Genomic DNA, 19,735 nt, shown 5'->3' with positions numbered 1-19,735 from the left:
ATAAGGAGATAAACACAAAAGATAAAGAATAAAAGAAAGACAGAGATAAAGAACGAAACAGGAAAAGCAGAGAGATATGATGGTTATTTTCCTTAAATATCACAACCCTCCATCATTGATCAGCTATTTTCATAAGTGGTCTGCAGGCAACTCAACCACTTCCGCCCCGTGTGTGACCCCTGAGACTGGAATCTTTTTTCAAGATTAAAATTATTTTAGATTTTAAAAATGAGTTTTTTTTTTAGCTCAAATTAACAATATTTTTTTTCATAAATATGATGGAGTAATTTAAGAAAAATAATTGTTGCGACAAAGCTATGAATTTTCTGAAAAACGTCTCTTTTGAAAGCGGAAGTCGCTATTTGTTTGACGGACCAGTTTCCGGTGATTTTTTTGGAACGGCGTGGTTATTTCGTGGGATTTTGTGCTCCTTTTTGATTGACTTTTTAAAATGTGCATTTTTGTGGAAATATTACTGCTTGCGTGACGTGACACGCCTTGAAAAAGGTGCAAAGTGTTATACTTTCCTCGTGACGTCACGTCAAGGTGGGTTGCTAACTAGCATTTGGCTAGCGCAAGGACGTGCTAGCAAGACTAGATCTATTTTGCATTTATGATTATTTTTATTTGCCACCATCGAACCAGCTATTTTGTGAGGTTGCAACGATGTCATTGTGGGGAGGATTGAGATTGGCAGCTTTTGCGAGCTTTTTTCAAGGTAAGTCTGATCAATAGCATTTAAATTGTTGTAAAGGTGATTCTATTTCCAATGTAAAATTGTTGCGTTAAGGAGATAAAAGTCGGCTGTATTTTTAAATAAAATTGTAACTTAATTTTTATTGCGCTTTTTAAAAAACTTTTTTTGAACATACAACAAATTAAACAACTTTTGTTTGTGTTTTTCAAATTTTAAATAGCTTAAAATTGCATATGAACTGAATTTGTGTATTTGGGGTCCGTAAAGGTTCTCAAAATCCATGCTTGAATTTTAAAGTTGTGTTTTCAAGTATTGAAGAGTACTTGAATGTTTTATGAAGCGCTGGTCTGCTTAAATATTACGTTGACACTGGTTTCTGGTTCAATGGCTTTGCCATTGGGGTTCTTCTTACCTCATGCACCCCGGCAGCTGGCATTGGTTTGTATAGCATTGCTGTATGAAGCTTCATCGCCCCCCTACGGGAAGGGTGCATGCTACCCACAAAAAGGGCACTATGAAATGTGTGTCAGGGCAAGGATTATGGATCAATTATGGGCATTTATTGTAAGTCATGCAAAGAATTAAGGTAGCATTTCCCAGTGGTAAACTTGTAACGGGAAGAACTTCCCGAAGGAATAAACCAGCAATAACTGAGATGCGAAGTAGCGAGAAGTCTCTGTATTCCACTATAAAAGAGCTCGAGTATTATGGCAGACTGTGGATTACAAACATATGTGAAAGTAAATACATGCAGTCTGAAGAACAAATATCAGTTGTTAAACGTTACAAACAACAAATGTCAGTTGTTAAAAAACGTCTGATTTCAAACTATTAAAAATCATTGAGTTCTTTTGTTATAAAACTGCTGTTGACCACTGATTAATTTTATTTACTGTTTGCCTTCCGCTAATAAGTCTGTCCATGGGTTTTGTAGTCTCATGTTTAGGATTTTGTACTCTCTTGATTCCCATTGCATCCAATTTTTTGCATCGTGGTCAGCAATGTTTTTCAACTGATCAATCATTGCACATATACAGACGCTGCCCTACTTCCGGACGATCGTTCGTAAGTTGAATTTGTTTGTAAGTTGCTTCAGTGCTAAATTTTGTAGGGAATGTATGTTTAAGGTTTATATAATTATGTTTAAGGCTTGTATAAGTAACATGTATTGTTTTTTACTAAAAAAATATATATATATAATAAATAATATGTTCTATGAAGATAAATACATTTGAGTTTAATTGACTTTTAGAAGATGCGCTTCAAGAGTTAGGCGACTTCCTCCTCCGTTGTAAAAAGTGGCCGAAAAAAGGCGTTCCGACCATTTTCTTGACAGCATCAAGCTTTCTTATTCCACTTTCATTTCAAAAGAGACTCGCCTCTTCTTTACACTTACCATATTGAATGGATGCATGGGATATTAAACAATAAAAACGTGGAAGTTCTGAGCGCTAGATATACAGTAGACTTAGTACACATGAACTAGGAAGTTCAAGCCGGATTTCTTCTTCGGGTTGGATGCTGGGTTCTCTCTCAAAGCGCTACCACACGCCAGTAGCGGCGGAAAGAAGCACTACAGTAATGTCCTTTACTCAGAGAAAAAGGTGCACACAATACAAAATATTACTTACTGCAATGTCCGGATATTTTTCGACATCCCGAAAAAAATGTTCATATCTACCGTTTTTCGTAAGTCGAATGGTCGTAAGTAGGGGAGCGTTTGTACATTAATATACTACCGTAAATGCTCATGCGTAATGCACACTCAAACTTTTAATTCTTTTTCTTTGTAAAGAAAATATGTGTTTTACACAAATAAATACAGTAGTTTTTGTAAGAATTGTACCCATTTTTCTTGTGTTTACCATTTGCCACATAATTAAGTCAACTTCATGGTAAATTTACGGGAAAGAAAATCATCCGACGATTCGACTAATCTTTTCCAATGTTGGTGACTAGTCAACTACAGATATAGTCTTTAGTTGCAGCCCTAATACGGGGTTGTTTGTCTCCAGGAAGGGAAACCAATCTGGATGCATGGAAACAATTGTACCATTGTAATGATGAATGTTTGGGTTCTTGCAGCTCCCTGGTCCATCCCGGCGTGGACACGACCCATGGCCACACTCAACCAAATGCATCGTCAGGGAAAACCCAAAAAGGCGCCGCGGTCTTTGGGCGCCACTTTCGGGCACCCGCAGATGAAGGCGGTGGTGCTGAAGACCATGATCCGCAAGCCCAAGAAGCCCAACTCGGCCAACCGGAAGTGCGCCCGCGTTCGGCTCTCCAACGGCAAAGAAGCGGTGGCTTACATCCCCGGCGAGGGCCACAACCTGCAGGAACACAACGTGGTCCTGGTGCAGGGCGGGCGTACCCAAGATCTTCCCGGTGTAAAGCTTACTATTGTCAGGGGAAAGTACGACTGTGCACACGTCGAAAAGAAGAAGCACTGAGGCAGTGTTGGTACAAAAGACAGGAAACAAAATGTGGCTGGCAGTTTGTCCAAATTATCTAAACACCAAGTTCCATACACTTCCATTACGGATTTTTTTTCTAACAATTTGATCAACACTGATGTTCTGCCGAAACGTCCTACCATTGGCTGATCGGACAGCAATTTTGTTTTCTTTATAATCGAGTAAAACAACCACTGAAACTCGGTTGTGAACAGAAAAACAAGGGTTGGCAATTTGGCAGGCACAGAAACACTGTGTAATTACTGTAGTCAACAAACATGTAAAATGCTACCACAGAAAAATATCAGGCTTAAAAGCTATGTCAGAAAACAGTTTTTTGAAGCAGAAGAGTCAAATGAGACTAAATAAAACAAAAATTGTAAGTATTCAATGCCTTCGACTATGTGTTTCGTTACTTTCAAAGGCATGTATGATAGGTTGGAGATAAATGTGCACGTTTCCCAAGAAATCCCTATCCGCGTTGTCCACATGCGTGCGCACGGGCACTGGGCAGGACGTCTTGAAGGGTAGGAAGAAATTTCAGTACACCTGACATCCGTACAAAAAACCTCTCCAAGTTTAGTCAAAACTGCTCACGCCAACTTCCCGTCAACGCAAGCCTTCCAGGGCCGACCACACAAGCCTTACGTTCCTTCGAGATTCTGTCCTGAAGAGGTCATACAAGGTTCTTTCTTTTGGTGTTGCCGTTATTCTTTTCCACAATATTTCCCGCTTTGATTTCAATCATCAACTAAAGTCTTTCTTGGTCAGTTTTTTATTAGCCCAAGCTTTCGCTAATGCTTGAACCTATCCTTGCCATGAGTCCAGTCCTCGCTCGGGTTCGAAAGTCGGTGAGCGATCCGTGTCACGGGGCCAATCCCTACTGGGATTCAAAGACTGACCGACCTATGTCACAAATCCAACTTTTGCTCAAGTTTCAAAGTAAAAAAAAGTTTCCAAAAACAAACATGAATAAGCATTGTGGACGTCTGTTGCCATGGTGACTGAAAGGCCTTACTAATTAAAGACTGCCCACTTGTGACCGGTCCTGCCTGTATGTGCCCAAATCATTGAATGGCATTTGATGACTTTTATGGCAACTTATCATTAATTTGCAGAGTGGTACCTTTAAAATCGAGCTTAATTCATTCCAGGATCAGGCTCGTAGCTCGAATTGCTTGCGTAACGAGTGCATTATGAAATAAGTAAAAACTAATTGGTGTGTTCCCAACCTCCCAAAAGAATCAAATTGCTACGTAAGTTGCTATAAAAACACCAATTCTAGATCCCTAAAAACGCATTCAAATAGTAATTACACATTAAAAAATGCAGTTAAAAGAAGTAAGTAATAAGAAGTTGATACGTTTTTAATAAAATGCTAGTTTATTATGAGCCGCCGTAACGAAGGTGTGCACCCGCTGCAGAGGTGTGTGAGTAAGGGGGAGGAACGGTAGGAGTGTTTGTGCACAACTATTGATGATACATATAATCACTTACTATACATCCATTCATCCATTACCTGCACCGCTTACCCTTAGGGTCACGGGGGTGCTGGAGCCCATCCCAGCTATCTTGAGGACTTTGGCAGGGGACACCCTAAACTGGTTGCCAGCCAGTTGCAGGGCACACGGAGACTGACAACTCACTCACTCAGTCACAACTAGGGACAATTTGGACCGGCCAATTAACCTGACATGCATGTTTTTGGAATGTGGGAAGATACAGAAGTGCTCGGAGGAAACTCACACGCACGGGGAGAACATACAAACTCAGCACAAGAGGGCTGGTTCTTACTATACATTAAAATTAGAGTAACTAACTTAGAATGGACGTGTACACACACAAACAACACATTTTTTTCCCGTTTTAGATTACATTCATCACTTTATGTTGCCTTTTTATCTGAACTTGCAACACTATCACCTCAGTCCTTTGAGGGGGAAAAAACGTATCCAAAGATATTTGTCTCTGCCTTTCCTTCAAAATGTTACAGAAATGCATAGGGAAAGTGTCATTAAAAAGAGCTGTGGCCGACCAGTTTACTTATTGAACTGGATGAGCAGCAACTTTTTCTTACTTAGCCAGCACCTCTCTAAAGTCCTTTGTAGATGCCAGTTTCTCTGGTGTGTTCTCCTCTTCGCTGTTTTTTGAAGCACCTCCGTGTGTTGACACAACTGTAGTTTTTTTTAATTCTTTTAATGCTTCTGCACGAGTTTATATATGTCCTTCTCATCTAACTCCAACCCCATGGATTTTTTGAGGAAAACAATCCCGTCCATAGCCACGTCAGACATGGGTCGAGGACCAGGCTCCTAAACGTCTCAGCGAAGCAATCCGGCCACAGGAAAAAAATCAAATATTTCAGTGATGATGCTGGAATGTTCCTTCCAAAACGGATAAAGGCTTAACTGGACGCTACCCGTGAGTCTCAAGTTATGTGAAATTAATGCTATTTCTCAATTTTGTTTGCTGGTTGGTTGGATCCCTTTACCATTAGGGTCGTAGGGGCTCCATTTCCTGTGGTGTGTCTTGGGCAAATACAGCCTGGTGGTGCCCATCCCTCTCCAGGCCAACATATGCTTCCTACAGTCTTGACTTACAAGTATATAAAAAGTATCCATATTTTAATATTTAATTTTTGACTTATTTAAATCTATCGATTTTTAAATGAATTATTTATTTACCAGTAGGAGGCGCTAAATAATACACACTATCTCTTTAATAAGGAACATAATTCATGTCTTTGTTTTAGTTCTGATTATTTCAAATAAATATTTTTAAACGTTTTGTTTATAGACAGAAAAAAATACATGTACTTTTGAATGCATGTTTGGTTAGTCATAAATTCATAACATCGCTTTTCTCATCTCATCAGCTGCACCGCTTATCCTCAGTAGGGTCGCGGGGGTGCTGGAGCTCGTCCCAGCAATATTCGGGCATTGGGCAGGGGACACCCTGAACTGGTTGCCAGCCAGTCGCAGGGCACACAGGGACAGACAACTCACTCGCTCATTCACACCTAGGGACAATTCGGACCGGCCAATTCACCTGAAATGCATGTTTTTGGAAAGTGGGAGGAAAACGGAGTGCCCGGAGGAAACCCACACAAGCACGGGGAGAACATACAAACTCCGCACAGTAAGGCCGGGAGCTGGATTTGGACCCACGCAAGAGGTTCCCACGACCTCAGAACTGTGCCGCACACGCGCTAACCATTGCGCCGCCGTGCTGCCCAACATCGCTTTTATTTTAAGTAATTTTTATTTGTATAGCCCTTAATCACAAGGAGTCTCAAAAGCTGTAAAGACTACAGACTACTATTACACCATCCCCTGATCTAAAACCTACATGAGGGGAAGGAAAAATTGAAAAACATGAGGAAAATAAAAAAACCTTGAGAAGAGACTGCACATGAGGTAATCCCCCCTCCACGATGACCAGGCTGCAATGGATGTTGCATTAACAAAATAAAAAATATTAAACTATTTTTTTCTCTCTACCTGAATGGAGTGTTGCTGCCACAGGTGCATATTTTCCCGTTTTTTCCTATAGCCTCATTTAAAAGATTTTACTTTTATTTAGTAAAAAATTTGAAAGAATTGTTTTCGTTGGGGGCAGCACAGCGGCGCAGTGGTTAGCGCGTGTGCGGCACAGTTCTGAGGTCGTGAGATCAAACCTCCTTTGTGGAGTTTGCATGTTCTCCCCGTGCTTGTGTCGGTTTCCTCCGGGCACTCCGGTTTCCTCCCACATTCTAAAAACATGCACGTCAGGTTAATTGACCGGTTCAAATTGTCCCTAGGTGTGAACAGGCGAGCGAATTGTCTGTCCCTGTGTGCCCTGTGACTGGCTGGCAACCAGTTCAGGGTGTCCACTGCCCGAAGATAGCCAGGATGGGCTCCAGCACCCCCGTGACCCTACTGAGGATAAGCGGTGCAGATAATGGATGGATGTTTTCGTTGGGAAAAATTGTCAAACCTGTGACGTCATCTGCGCTATCTGCGCGTGCTCGCCATGGTGCGCGTTCACGTGGCGGCAGCCGGCTGAAATTTGTGGAAGAAACAATAATATCCGGTGCAGGTAAAACAAAAATCCTATTTTTATTATTTTCAAACTTTGAACGTGATTTGGATAGCGAATGGAGCTCAAATTTGCACGAGTTTTTTTTTTTTTCTCTCTCTCTGCTCTGACGTCACGTCGCTGCGATCCGACCTGGCTAGTGTTAGCATTCTTCGGTCGTGTGTACAGAGGTAGTAGACATTACATTAAAAATTAAATTTAATACCTATAGGCAAATTATTTCTTCTTCGGCTCTTAAAGAAGCGTATATTTGATTTATTTTTAACCACACCTTTCTTAAAGCTTCTCCTAGCTAGCGTTAGCTTCCGTTAGCCTGTGGTGAAGTTGCTTGTTTATTTATATTTTAAGACATTCTTCTCTTACCCCCCGTCTTTATTCATCTTTAACTGTCCTGTGGCACCTCCTCCAATTTACTTCAGAAAAAATGTAAAAAAAGAATCGCTTGGTACATGTCTGGCATTATTTTATTGATTTTTTTTTAGTGGGGAGGTTTAGCTTTACGCATTTTCCTTTTAATAGTGAACAGCTACAAAAGAAATAGCGTTTTTGTCTACTGTACGCATAAAACTATTCATTTAACATCATTTCTTATACGACCAGCGTCTTATTGTAATTATGTATTTAAAAATTAAAACTCCTCTATGAGAACCGGGCTTCATTTCATTGATTTAAATTGGTTATTTTGAGCAGTGTGTGGTAGAAAGAAAACGGAATATAATATTCGCTCATCTCATCTCATTAGCTGCACCGCTTATCCTCAGTAGGGTCGCCGGGGTGCTGGAGCCCATCCCAGCAATCATCGGGCAGTGGGCAGGGGACACCCTGAACTGGTTGCCAGCCAATCGCAGGGCACACAGGGACAGACAACTCACTCGCTCATTCACACCTAGGGACAATTCGAACCGGCCAATTCACCTGAAATGTACGTCTTCGGAATGTGGGAGGAAACCGGAGTGCCCGGAGGAAACCCACGGGGAGAACATACAAACTCCGCACAGGAAGTTCCGGTAGCTGGATTTGAACCCACACAGGAGGTTCCCAAGACCTTAGAACTGTGCCGCACACGCACTAACCACTGCGCCATTATCTGCACCGCTTATCCTAAATAGGGTTGCGGGGGCGCTGGAGCCCTTTCCAGCCATCTTTGGGCAGTGAGCAGGGGATACCCTGAACTGGTTGTCAGCCAGTTGCAGGGCACACAGAGACAGACAACTCACTCGCTCATTCACACCTAGGGACAATTCGAATGGGCCAATTAACCTTACATGCACGTTTTTGGGAGAAAACCGGAGTGCCCGGAGGAAACCCACGCAGGCACGGGAAGAACATGCAAACTCCACACAGGGAGGTTGTAATAGCTGGACTTGATCCCCGAACCTCCGCACCGTGGGACTGCACGCTAACCACCCTTGAATTATTGTTGTGTTTCATAAATGTTAGTTAAATAATTTGGATCTTGCCAACGGGTTGATCATAGCTTCCACACTTTTAATACTAAGTGGTGTCAAAGGGCACTGCACTTCTTGAAATCAATTCCATAAGGTTCATCATGCACCACACCAAATCTCCCAATCAGTTCTAAACAGGTCAGTATTCTAAGAATTGGGAAATAAACGTAATTGGTTACCATTGGTTTCTCATGGAATTGTCAGGCTTAAGTTTTTTGTTTTTTCATTTTTCAAGTCAGTTTTAAGAAATAAAATCAATCATACTAACAAAATGCATAAGAATCCAGATGTTTTGGGAAGGGGCAACCACTTTTACTTAAATAAAACATCCATTTGAAAGCTTGTAAATAATAAAATACAGTATATTTTGAACACTCTTTTTTTCAGTGAAATAATAATAAAAAATCAAAGCTCGTCATGAACTCTTCAATGGTATTATAGCATTCAATTGCTTTGTCTTTCCGTTATAGTCAATATTAAAAATTTAAATTGGTAGAAATGGGCCTCCAGAAATTGAAGTAATAACTGTATAAACACTTTGCCAACATGTAAAACTCCCATTTTGCCCAAGCCTGTATTGTCTTCAGACGCTTGATAAGGTAATTTAGAGATATTTTTTTTCCAGAATGGAGAAGGAAATCAAAATGGAAGAACCAGAAGAAGACAAGAAATATTTGTTGGCTGAAGGTAAAGTGCTCAAGATTTTTCCTTACACTTTCACAATCAAAACTCAAAACTGTTATGCAATATGAATATCTGCAACAAAAAGACAGATAAAACATTGGAGAATTAGCCACTTCAGGATTGCTTAAAGCAGACAGGGTTTGTATGGCTGCTTAAGGTTTAATTTTGTGTTTTCAATGATTGAAAATTTCATGAATTTTGGGTGAGGTGCTTGTAAATTGCTTGAATTTGACACCATGGTGGCTTGGCTTTGACATTGGATTCCTCCCTTGTGATTAACAGCAGCTGCCAGTAGTTTGTATGGCATTGTCCTAAAATGCATCATCGCCCCCTACGGGACAGGTGCATTCTATACCTAAACACATTAATTATGTATAAGTGCAAAGAATAAAAGTTCTGCGCTTCTTTTGTTTTCTTTTAGCCAAAAACCATTAAAATGTTTACTACTAGAGGGCACTCCAAGACCACGGTTTATGTTTCTCTAGGGCAAAACAGTTACCACATGCAGTAACATTTAACGGTAACTAAGTATTTCCAATTTTATCCCAAACTTTTTCTGGTATAAAAGGCGCGTCGGGTCATAATGCGCACTTTCAAATTTATGGCATATTTGGTGTGTTTTAGGTGCGACTTATAGTCCAAAAAGTATGGTAATTGCTTTCCAGGATTTCATTTCTTTTTAATGTTTAAATCCCAACACTGTTGACAATCATGTTGAACCAGTGCCGTGTATTTTTGTCAAGGTGAAGCTTCCAAGGCGGGGCCGAAGCCCATCCGGCGGCGCCACCACTGCACGCTGTGCGACCGCGACTTCTCGTGCCCGTCGCGCCTTTCGGACCACGTGGCGGCACACTTTGGCGAGAAGCCGCACGCCTGCCCGGTGTGCGGTAAGCGTTTCAGCAAGAAAATCAACGTGAAAGTGCACCAGAGGGTGCACACTGGCGAGAAACCCTACACCTGCCCGGACTGCGGTGCCCGCTATGCCCAACTGGGCTGCCTGCGCCGCCACCGCCTGCGCCACATGCCGCACAAGCAACACGTATGCGAGCAGTGCGGGCGCGGATTCCTGCAACGACGATACCTCCTGCAGGTACGTCCGCCAGTCGCACTGCCGTCTTTGTGTCTGGTGTAGCGTGTTTAGGGAGGTGAATGTATCATCTTAATAATTGATCGAACGTTCAATATGTAGGGATGAACTTAATGTTTGCACTTGTTCATGTTGCAAGTTTTTAGAAGATTTTATCAGGAGAAACGTCTGACAAACCTCGTGATCAATGTCGTGATCTAAAGCAGTGGTGTTTAACTCATTTTAGCCCAGAGGCCATATGGTAGAAAAAACATTCTCACGGGATTCTGGCTAGTCTGTTTGCAAAGTTTTTCCAGCAGACCTTGCATGTCATGGCTGTTCCTTGGTGATGCACCAACATTTAAAGAGAAAGCATGGCGGACAGTTGAGAGAAACGAAGTCTGACCCGCCCTAGTAAAATTCAAATAACATTCAAGCCAATATGGTTTTGAAGACGTGCATTGTATATTTGACACGCCTCACAAACACATTTTGGAATTAAAGGCAAACAGTCCGAAGAAGAAACACCAGTTGTTAAAACGTTGAAAAAGAAAAACGTTATTTGTTAAGTGTTTGATTTCAAGTTGTGGAGAATCGATAAGCACTTTCTTACAGACTTTTCACTTGACCGCTGAATTCTTATTACAAAAGGCACAGGATATTTGTTTTATGAACTGTTCTACTCCTGGTAATGGGTCTGCTCTTGGTTTAAAGCATGGAGTTTGAACTCATTTTGCCCAAGGGCCACCGGGCTAGTAATTGAATGGCATAAAAAGTGTCCCTAAGCTAGCTGGAGGGTTTGGGGTCCTTTAAGAGGCTCTCAATTGAATTATGATTAAGGGATGTAAGATCTTATTATAAAGCAATTATAGTTTTTTTTGTCCTCTGGCAACTGTGCATTTGTGTGACAAAAGCAAAAGTACAATTTCATTCATTTCCATTCCATTCAATTTATTTAACTTGAGAAAACCCATGCATGCTGGAAAGTGATAAAAATAGCACGCGCAAATAAATTCAAGCAATTAAAGTAATGATCAAAAAATTCTCCTTTTTATTTTTACTTTTATATGAAAATGTTTACTTAAATATGGAAACTGTCTTGTTGAATTTCATATCCGTTATTAAAAGGAGCTAAAGCTTCTTTAAACCTTTTCAAAGGCACCCATGCATTGCCTTAAACTGTGTGTCTGAACTTTGTCATCTTTTTTTTTGAAGGAATAAGCTCGGTTGAGGAGTTAAAATCGCCTATTAATATTTATCCATATCTTCGCTATTAAGACCACACTGCTTCATTATGACTACCCGCCATATGGGGCCACTTACACACACTTATTCTCTGAAAAAAAGGAAGCAACACTAGGAACTTAGGCTTTCTAAATGTGTGGACAGTGATCTGACCAAAAACCATTTCTACGATGTAATGGTGATTTATCATACTAAAATCATTCCAAGTGGCTTTATATTTATTGATGAGCTGTGCTAACCCCTTAAAAATATTTTTTTATATAAAACAAGAAAAATGCACTGTATTTTATGTTTTGCCACTCTGGGTCAATGCTTCTGAAATTGTATTTATAAATTATGGCACTGAATGAGTTAATGGTACTGGACAAATTGGAAAATTTGCTTTGAAAGTCCATAAAAGTGCTTGCATTTGGCCATGGAAAAGATGTACGAACACTGTCTTCCTTACCGGCAATGTTTTGTTTTTCCTAAACAGCACCAGCGTGTGCACACGGGCGAGCGCCCGTACGCGTGCCCGCTGTGCCCAAAGCGTTTCGCCTCCACAGCGGGCCGCTCAGAGCACCAACGTATGCACACGGGTGAGTCGTATTCGTGCGCCGTGTGCCCCAAAGTCTTCACCACGCCCTCGGCCTTCCGCGACCACGCCCGCCTGCACTCGGGTAGCAAGCCTCACCCCTGCAACCTCTGCAGCAAGAGCTTCAACCGGCCCGGCCTGCTCCAGAAACATCTGCAGAAACATCTGCAAGATGCTGCCGTGAGTTGTTGCGGACAAGCCGTATTTGATGTGGCAAAGTGGCAAGTTGAGCTAGCTCGAAGTCTTTGCGAGCTAGCTATCCGATGAAAGGATTGTATCTTCCTGATGCTATATCCCATTGATGCTTTGCAGTAATGGTTTGGAGTTTCACTTTTGGAATATGATAATCTGGTGTGCTCAAATTCACGCTTTAATTTCTAAATTTTGGGTGCCAAAAAACCCCCATAATTGTAATCTTGCGATAGCTTTCCGGCTTAATGTTGCTTAAATATTGAAAGATCTGTTTAGAATAGTGGTGGGAAGACTGCGGCCCGCGGTCCACATGCGTCTTGCCAGGCTTCTGAATCCGACCCACTGAACCAAAGAATAATAATAATTGCGATATATATATATATATATATATATATACATATATATAAGGTTAATACGGTACTACTACTAAAATATATATACATTACATTTTTTGTGCCGGCTTTGTCTACATTGTAGTGTCTAAAAAAATACTTCTACATGAATATCCCTAAATTGATTTATCAAATTTAGTGCTTTATCTCCTTAACGTTGCTGTAAAATTCTCCTCAATTTAAGATGGAGAATTTGGACCGTTTTGGTCTCTTTTGAAAGGTAACACTGAAGTTGTGTCCCAAGATAAAATAATCACTGCTACCAACTCTGAGTAATCTAAGTTTGAACACAGAGAAATGGAAAGTTTTTATTGTTGCCTGCTTTTTAAATATTTTTTTGTAATCACATGCCTGCAGATGAGTCTATATGTGCATCTTAGCTGGGATAATAGCCTAAAGCCTTGCCTGACTCCAGGTCATATTTGATCATGATCTGATAAACGAACACACACTTCACATACACTTCCCTCCATTCAGGACATTGGCCAGAAGCACTGCCTATCCCATGCTAAAAACATTACCGGGGACCCCTCTCACCCCCATCATGGACTGTTCACTCTGCTAGCCTCTGGGAAGAGGTACTGCAGTGTGCGGTGCAGGACCACCAGGCTCCGCAATAGTCTAGTCCCCCTGGCCATTAGACTGTTAAATGGTCAATCTAACATATAGTTAACTTAGATCTAAACGGCTGCTAATCTGACTTTTGCACTACTGGCAGTTTTTTTTATAGCTTGCCACTCCTTGCACATTGCTCTCTGCACTATTGTAATTACAGCGTTATTGTTACAGTGTTAATGTTACTGTGTACCTGACTTGTTAACCTGACTGCCCATTTTGCGCATCTGGTTAGCTACTCTTCTTGCACTATCGGCACTATGGTAAAATACTATACGTAGTCAAAATACAATACAACATTATTTATATCTGTACATTCAAGGAAACTGTGGGGGTCAGATGCATCGACATTTCGTTCTGTATACACGTGTACTAGAATGACAATAAAGTAGATCTGAATCTGAATCTGAATCTGAAACATTGTATTTTCCACACATTTCTAAAGTTATGTCAAAGCGTTTCCACAAGTGTCCATTGGAAAAACATTGTGCTAGAGTTGTAAATGTTTGACATCTCTATTCGGAAGTCAATCCATAATTGTGGAGGCTTGCATGTGATAAATCACGTGTAAAAATGATTCATGGTTGCATTTACGCACGTTTATTTTCGGCTCGTAAAACTAAATAAAATTGGGAATTTCATCACCTAACCAAAGTGTCTATCAACATTTAAATAGGTCACTATTGAATTTCATATACTTTGGAAACCAAAGTAGGTCATACAATGTATTTCAATACAGGCCCTCATAGGTTGTCACAGGCTAAGGACCGTAAAAAAAGCCTGTAGTTGTCCGAGAGTCGTGTAAATCAAAATGTCAGAGGCCAACAGCCATATTAGAAATCTGACGACTCTGTTTATTTTGAAGCGGAGTTCTGGAGCGAATCGAACTGATAACAACAAGAATTGTCAAACGATGCTGGAATGTTTTCAGTACTTCAGTAAGTGGTGACATCGCAATGACATGACTTTGTTTGTCAACAGTCCGATGGGCCACTGGCCAGCCGCCGGAACGTTAAGGCGTTAAAACTGAGATCTTTCATAATATTTTGCATACATTTTGGGGGAAAAAACACAACTAAAAAGTAAAACTACAAAAATACTATTACAAAGATATTTCTGCAGAAATACTACAAAACTAATGATCGGAATTCAGTGCCTTGAATTGGGACCTAATAAATTATTAAGCTTACATCCTTGGGGTTCCAGAACTAGTTCAATGAAACTAATCCATTTAGAAAAATAACAAATATAAAAATATTATAGCATGTAAATGCCCTCATTAAGATGTATTCGTATATACAAATGAAACGAATAAGTCTTCAGGCCTGGGCCACCGGTTGAATTATTTTAACTTAATGTGGCCCGTGACTTTAAAGTCTGAGTGGGATTTTTTTGTGTCGAATATGTCTCTTTTAACATTTTGTCTTACCAAACCCTTAAGCTAGGCCCATGTACTAGGGCCAATTTTCTACCGGTCTTGCCTTGCCACACCTAATAAGGTGAACTTATTTCACAAGGAGTCCATGTTTGTATGCGTGCTTGTGTTTGTGATGTTGCCATGGTGACAGGATGACGTCAAGGAAGAGGAGTCTTCGCAGGACGGCTCGTCCTCAGGTGACGACGACGTAGACTCGCGAGTAAAGAAATTTCCCGATCTTCATTTTTCTGCGTTTGTCCCTTCAGGCGAACGTTTGTCGCACCCACCCAAGAAGGTGAAGAAGGTCCACGAGTGCGATCAGTGCGGTCGCATCTTCAGCAGGCCCTATAAGCTGAGGGAACACATGGAGGTCCACGCCTCCACCCGCCTCCACGACTGCTCGGTCTGCGGAAAAAGCTTCGCCAACGCCACGAACCTGAAAGCTCACCAGAAGATCCACTCCACCGATCGGCCCCACCAATGCCACATCTGCGACAAGCGCTTCCTCAGACCTTACGAGTTGAAAAAACACATGAAGACGCACGAGCGCATCGACCCGCTGGACTTGCTGGCGCCGGAGCCGAACGAGGACGGAAAACAAGAACCTCAGGTGGGCTCGAGTCATGTTTATTTGCATAGCTCTTAATAACAACAAGTCTCAATTTTTGGGTCAATGTTTAAATCATTTTTGGCATCGATTTTCAGGTCGTTTTTAATTTTTCAGACTTGCTTTCTGGCTTTTTTTTATAATTTTTTTTAAATTGCTTTTTGGGGGTGTTTTTTATGGTGATTTTTGTGTTTTGTCATTTTGGGATCTTTTTGTTTTAAGTCATATATGGGCTCATCTTCTTGGTCTATTTTTTGGGGTACTGTATTTTCATGACTAAGAAACAAGAAAAAAATCCGCCGAGAAGCACCTGCATCGATGGACGTTGCTTGTCGCTAGCTGTCTGTTTAGCCCCAAAATCTCTGTTTACAAATACAGACTAGTAAAAAAAAAAATTCTTTTGTGCCGTAGAGCAATGTTTTTCAACCTTTTTTGAGCCAGGGCATGTATTTTACATTGGAAAAATTTTGCAGCACACCTGTAACCAAAAATATTATAAAATGACACTGAACAGTATGTTTAATTGCAATATAATTTATAAAACCCCTAGTTTTTACAGCACAGACACTTGACAATGACATAATTTTTGCATGAAATGATTCATAAATGTTTTATACACTTTTAAATTTTAAAAAGTGACATTGGATAATTTCTCACGGCACACCTGATGACTAGTGTGTCCCGGCACAGTGGTTGAAAATCACTGCTGAAATGCAACCTAAAAGTTTGATTCACATCTTTTTTGGCCAATTGCAGGCTTTGTTTTGCCCCTCTTTAGCCTATGCGAGCCTGTAAATGCTAAAAAGGACCCGCCTCCTTTACCCCCGAATCACTTTAGCCAATAGTGACAGATGCAAATGATGATTTGACACATTGGTTGGGAAATGAAACGCCGGTATATACATCCTAGCATACGCTGCGGACTACTTCTCCTACGAGGGAAAATCTAGTCGGCGGCTGTTTGCCTTTGTTGCGAGACCTTGCGACTCAATATTAATCCATATTTAAGGTGCACTGTATTATAAGGCGCATGGTTGGATTTTGAAAAAATAAAGGCTTTTAGGTGTACCTTATAGTGCGGAAAATACGGTAGTTTGTTTTATTGTTTTTTGGGGTCGTTTTTCTTTTCTTTTTTTGTTCTTATGTGGGGTTGTTTTAAGGTCCTAATGCGGTCATTTTTTTTGTCTTTTATTTGGGTTGTTGTGTAGTCATTTTTTGGTCATTTTTTAAAATCGTTTTTCGGTCAGTTTTATTCTTTTTAGTCGTTTTTGGTACGTTTTTTTAGTCATTTTTTAGGTTGTTTTTGGGGTCGGATATATTTTTTTTGTTGCTTGTGTCTTTTTGGAGTTGTCTTTTAGGTTATTTTGGGGTTTTTATTTTTGTGGTCATTTTCAGCTCATTTTTCAGCTTTTCGGGCTTTGTTCTGGGTCATAGTTTGATTGTTCTTTTGGGTCAGGTTTTTTTAATTTTTTGGGGATCTTTTTTTGATTGATTTACTGGTTGATATTTGGTTGTTATTTGAGTCGTTTATTGGTCAATTTATTTTCTTCTCGTTTCTCAAGTTGTTTGTCATTTTTGGGTTGTTGTCTGGATCAAGTCCCATTTCTTTGTCTAGCCCTTAATGACAAAAACTCTGAAAGGGCTGCACAGAGCACCATGACAACATCCCCTCTTCTCAAACCTGCATACAGCCAAGGAATAACTCAGAACCTCATTATGAGGAATATGAAGAAACTTTGAGTCACCTTGACTGACCCGTCTTATCTCTATGACCGCCATTTTGTTACCAGAACGAGACTGAGAATCCCACAGACCAGCATAGTTTCGCTAACGCCACCAAAGAGGAAGAGGAAACTGTCAACGGTCTCATCAACTCTGATGGCGAAGAAGAGGAGTGGAGTCCCATCCTCATAGGTACAGTCGTAGCTTCTACAAGTGTTCCGTAGTATAATACGCCAGTTTACAGCAAATTTAAAAATACGCATTTCTATTAAAACATAGCACGTTACACACATTATTAATTTTTTTTTTTTTTAATAACTAATTACCTGATAATAATAGATATATAACTCATTTGGTTTGATAGATAGATAGATAGATAGATACTTTGTTCATCCCCGAAGGGAAACAAGCGGTGTAATATTGTACTCGGAATATAATCAACTAATCCGATTTTACAAGCTAACAAAAAAGCTCAGAAAATACTTTTTAAACAAAAAAAAAGAACAAAAAAAAACAACAACCATTAACTACACAAAAACAAAAAACGAATAAAAAAGAAGTACCAAAAAGCCAACCCCAATAAAGATCTACCAAAAAAAACTTATTAAAAACATCAATAAAAGGCCACAAATGACCCAAAAATGACCAAAATACAAGCAAAAAACATGTTCAAAAACACAACCCAAAGAATGACTAAAAACACCACAAGAGAATGACCATGAAACTACCTTCAAAAATGGACAAATTGACAACAACCAAAGAACATTCAAAAGCCCCAAAATACAATCAAAAGCAACCAATACAAAGCCAAGCACAAACAAACCTTAAAAGGGCAAAACAATCCAAAATTTGACCAAAAACATGCCAGTCATATTAATGTCACAGCACTGCTGTCTTTTTTTGCAGCCAAAAGCTCCAGGTCTAAACTGGGAATTGGACATGAATTAGTTGTTTTTGCTGTTTAACCCTGCTGCTTTAGATACAGTGCGTCTCTTACATAAACAAAATTAAGTTTGGTTCTTTAATTTGCTTTTGCGGCTTTTAACTCATTCAGTGCCATTACATATATGAACGTTTTTAGAGGCATTGTCCCTAAGTGCCAAAACGTGAAATGTTTTTTTTTTTTGTTTGTTTTATTTTAAAAGTATGTTATAAAGGCTTTAGCACTGCTAATCAGTAAGTATCAAGTCTCTGGGAATCATTTCAGTATGATAAATCATCACTAGATGGCAGGATTGGCTTTGATCAGATCGTTGTCAACACTCCGTATAACATAAGTGTTAGCAATGATATAAGTACAAACAGTTAACGCTTCCAAGCTGACGAAGTCAGTTTGTAATGTCAAGGCAGAGAGGGACGACGTTTCGTGCACGTCCACAATTGACACGGCGACCCGAATCATGTGATACCTTCATTGGAAACATCGGGGGCTGAAAAGTTATTGCAAAGTTCATGCATAAGTCAAGTGTTCTTGGAATAAAATGTTATTTTGCAAGCAAACACACTGAAGTGAGAGGTTTGCTAGAAATGAGTCCCTTCACAAAAGATCAGCTTTCTAGGAAATGACAGTTTTCAAGAAAGTTGTCAATGTTCAACTGTTGTTTGTTAAACAATGGTAAAAGCTAGAAACATACTTTTTTGATGCCTATATAGCTAAGTTTTGTGATGGCCTTCAAAGATGAGTAAAAATTGGCTGGCACCGGCACTTCCCGTTTGAGAGAAACATCTGGCATTGCAGGAGTTAATCAGCTGCGCCCCGTAGTCTGGAATTTACTGTCCATTTTTGCTCTGCAGCCTCGGACGGCATGGCGACGGTGGAGATGCCAGAGTCTGCGCCAGAGATGGCGGAGATACCGGAGATGGCGGACAACACCCCGGGCAAACGCGGCTCGGTGTGCCCAGTGTGCGGGCGCGACTGCTTCAAAGCATCGGCGCTACAGAAGCACCTCCGCATCCACTCGGGCGAGCGGCCCTTCCGCTGCTCCACCTGTCAAAAAACCTTCACCCAGCAGGTGCATCTGAAGGAGCACCGGCGCACCCACACGGGCGAGAAACCCTACACGTGCCCGCTCTGCGCCAAAACCTTCACCTTCTCCAGCGCTCTACGGCGCCACCAGCGGCTGCACGGCGACGAGCGCCCCTTCGCCTGCAAACTTTGCCCCAAAACCTTCAAGCAGGCCACTTCCCTCAAGAGTCACATGCTGGTGCACGCGGACGCTTGCTACCACTGCCCCGTGTGCCGCAAAGGCTTCAGGGGCCAGCTGGAGCTCAGCTACCACGTGGACGTGCACGACGCCAGCCGCCCGTATTTTTGTCAACTCTGCAAAAAGAATTTAAGCGGGGTGCGAGCCTTCAGGAGGCATGTTAAGAGGCACCAAATGAAGGGAGGGGGCGGGGCTGGAAAGGTGGAGGCCGCGCCCCCCGCCGCTGCGGTGGATGCCTCTGCTGCCGGGGACGAGGAGCCGCCGCGAAATCCCAATTTAACATCTTGAAATAAAGTTAACCAAATCATTTCTTGTTTTCTTTTTCTTTCACAACAAAAG

General features: G+C 41.0%; 2 protein-coding genes across 4 annotated transcripts; both read left to right on the top strand.

Moving 5' to 3' along the window:
• Positions 1-343: 343 nt before the first annotated feature.
• On the top strand, positions 344-3,539 carry mrps12 (mitochondrial ribosomal protein S12). The gene is made up of 3 exons (XM_088326625.1): positions 344-546; positions 646-718; positions 2,783-3,539. Exons 2-3 carry the CDS (start codon positions 667-669, stop codon positions 3,148-3,150), a joined length of 420 nt encoding a protein of 139 aa, XP_088182751.1. The 5' UTR covers positions 344-546; positions 646-666; the 3' UTR covers positions 3,151-3,539.
• A 1,635-nt stretch (positions 3,540-5,174) lies between these two features.
• On the top strand, positions 5,175-19,735 carry LOC148371977 (uncharacterized). 3 transcript variants are annotated; one of them, XM_088326623.1, is made up of 8 exons: positions 5,175-5,574; positions 9,304-9,365; positions 10,106-10,452; positions 12,149-12,427; positions 15,015-15,060; positions 15,130-15,473; positions 17,261-17,384; positions 18,987-19,735. In XM_088326623.1, exons 2-8 carry the CDS (start codon positions 9,305-9,307, stop codon positions 19,682-19,684), a joined length of 1,899 nt encoding a protein of 632 aa, XP_088182749.1. In that variant the 5' UTR covers positions 5,175-5,574; position 9,304; the 3' UTR covers positions 19,685-19,735. The 3 variants fall into 3 exon arrangements, with proteins under 3 accessions (XP_088182749.1, XP_088182747.1, XP_088182748.1); XM_088326621.1 differs by lacking the exon at positions 5,175-5,574 and adding an exon at positions 7,139-7,230; XM_088326622.1 differs by lacking the exon at positions 5,175-5,574 and adding an exon at positions 7,273-7,400.

The sequence above is a fragment of the Urocampus carinirostris genome, chromosome 2 (genome assembly GCF_059441175.1).
Source record: "Urocampus carinirostris isolate Australia breed hairy pipefish chromosome 2, RoL_Ucar_1.0, whole genome shotgun sequence".
NCBI classification, from domain to species: Eukaryota; Metazoa; Chordata; class Actinopteri; order Syngnathiformes; family Syngnathidae; genus Urocampus; species Urocampus carinirostris.
The sequence above is the reverse complement of the archived record's forward strand: the minus strand, read 5'-3'. Positions and strand labels throughout refer to the sequence as shown.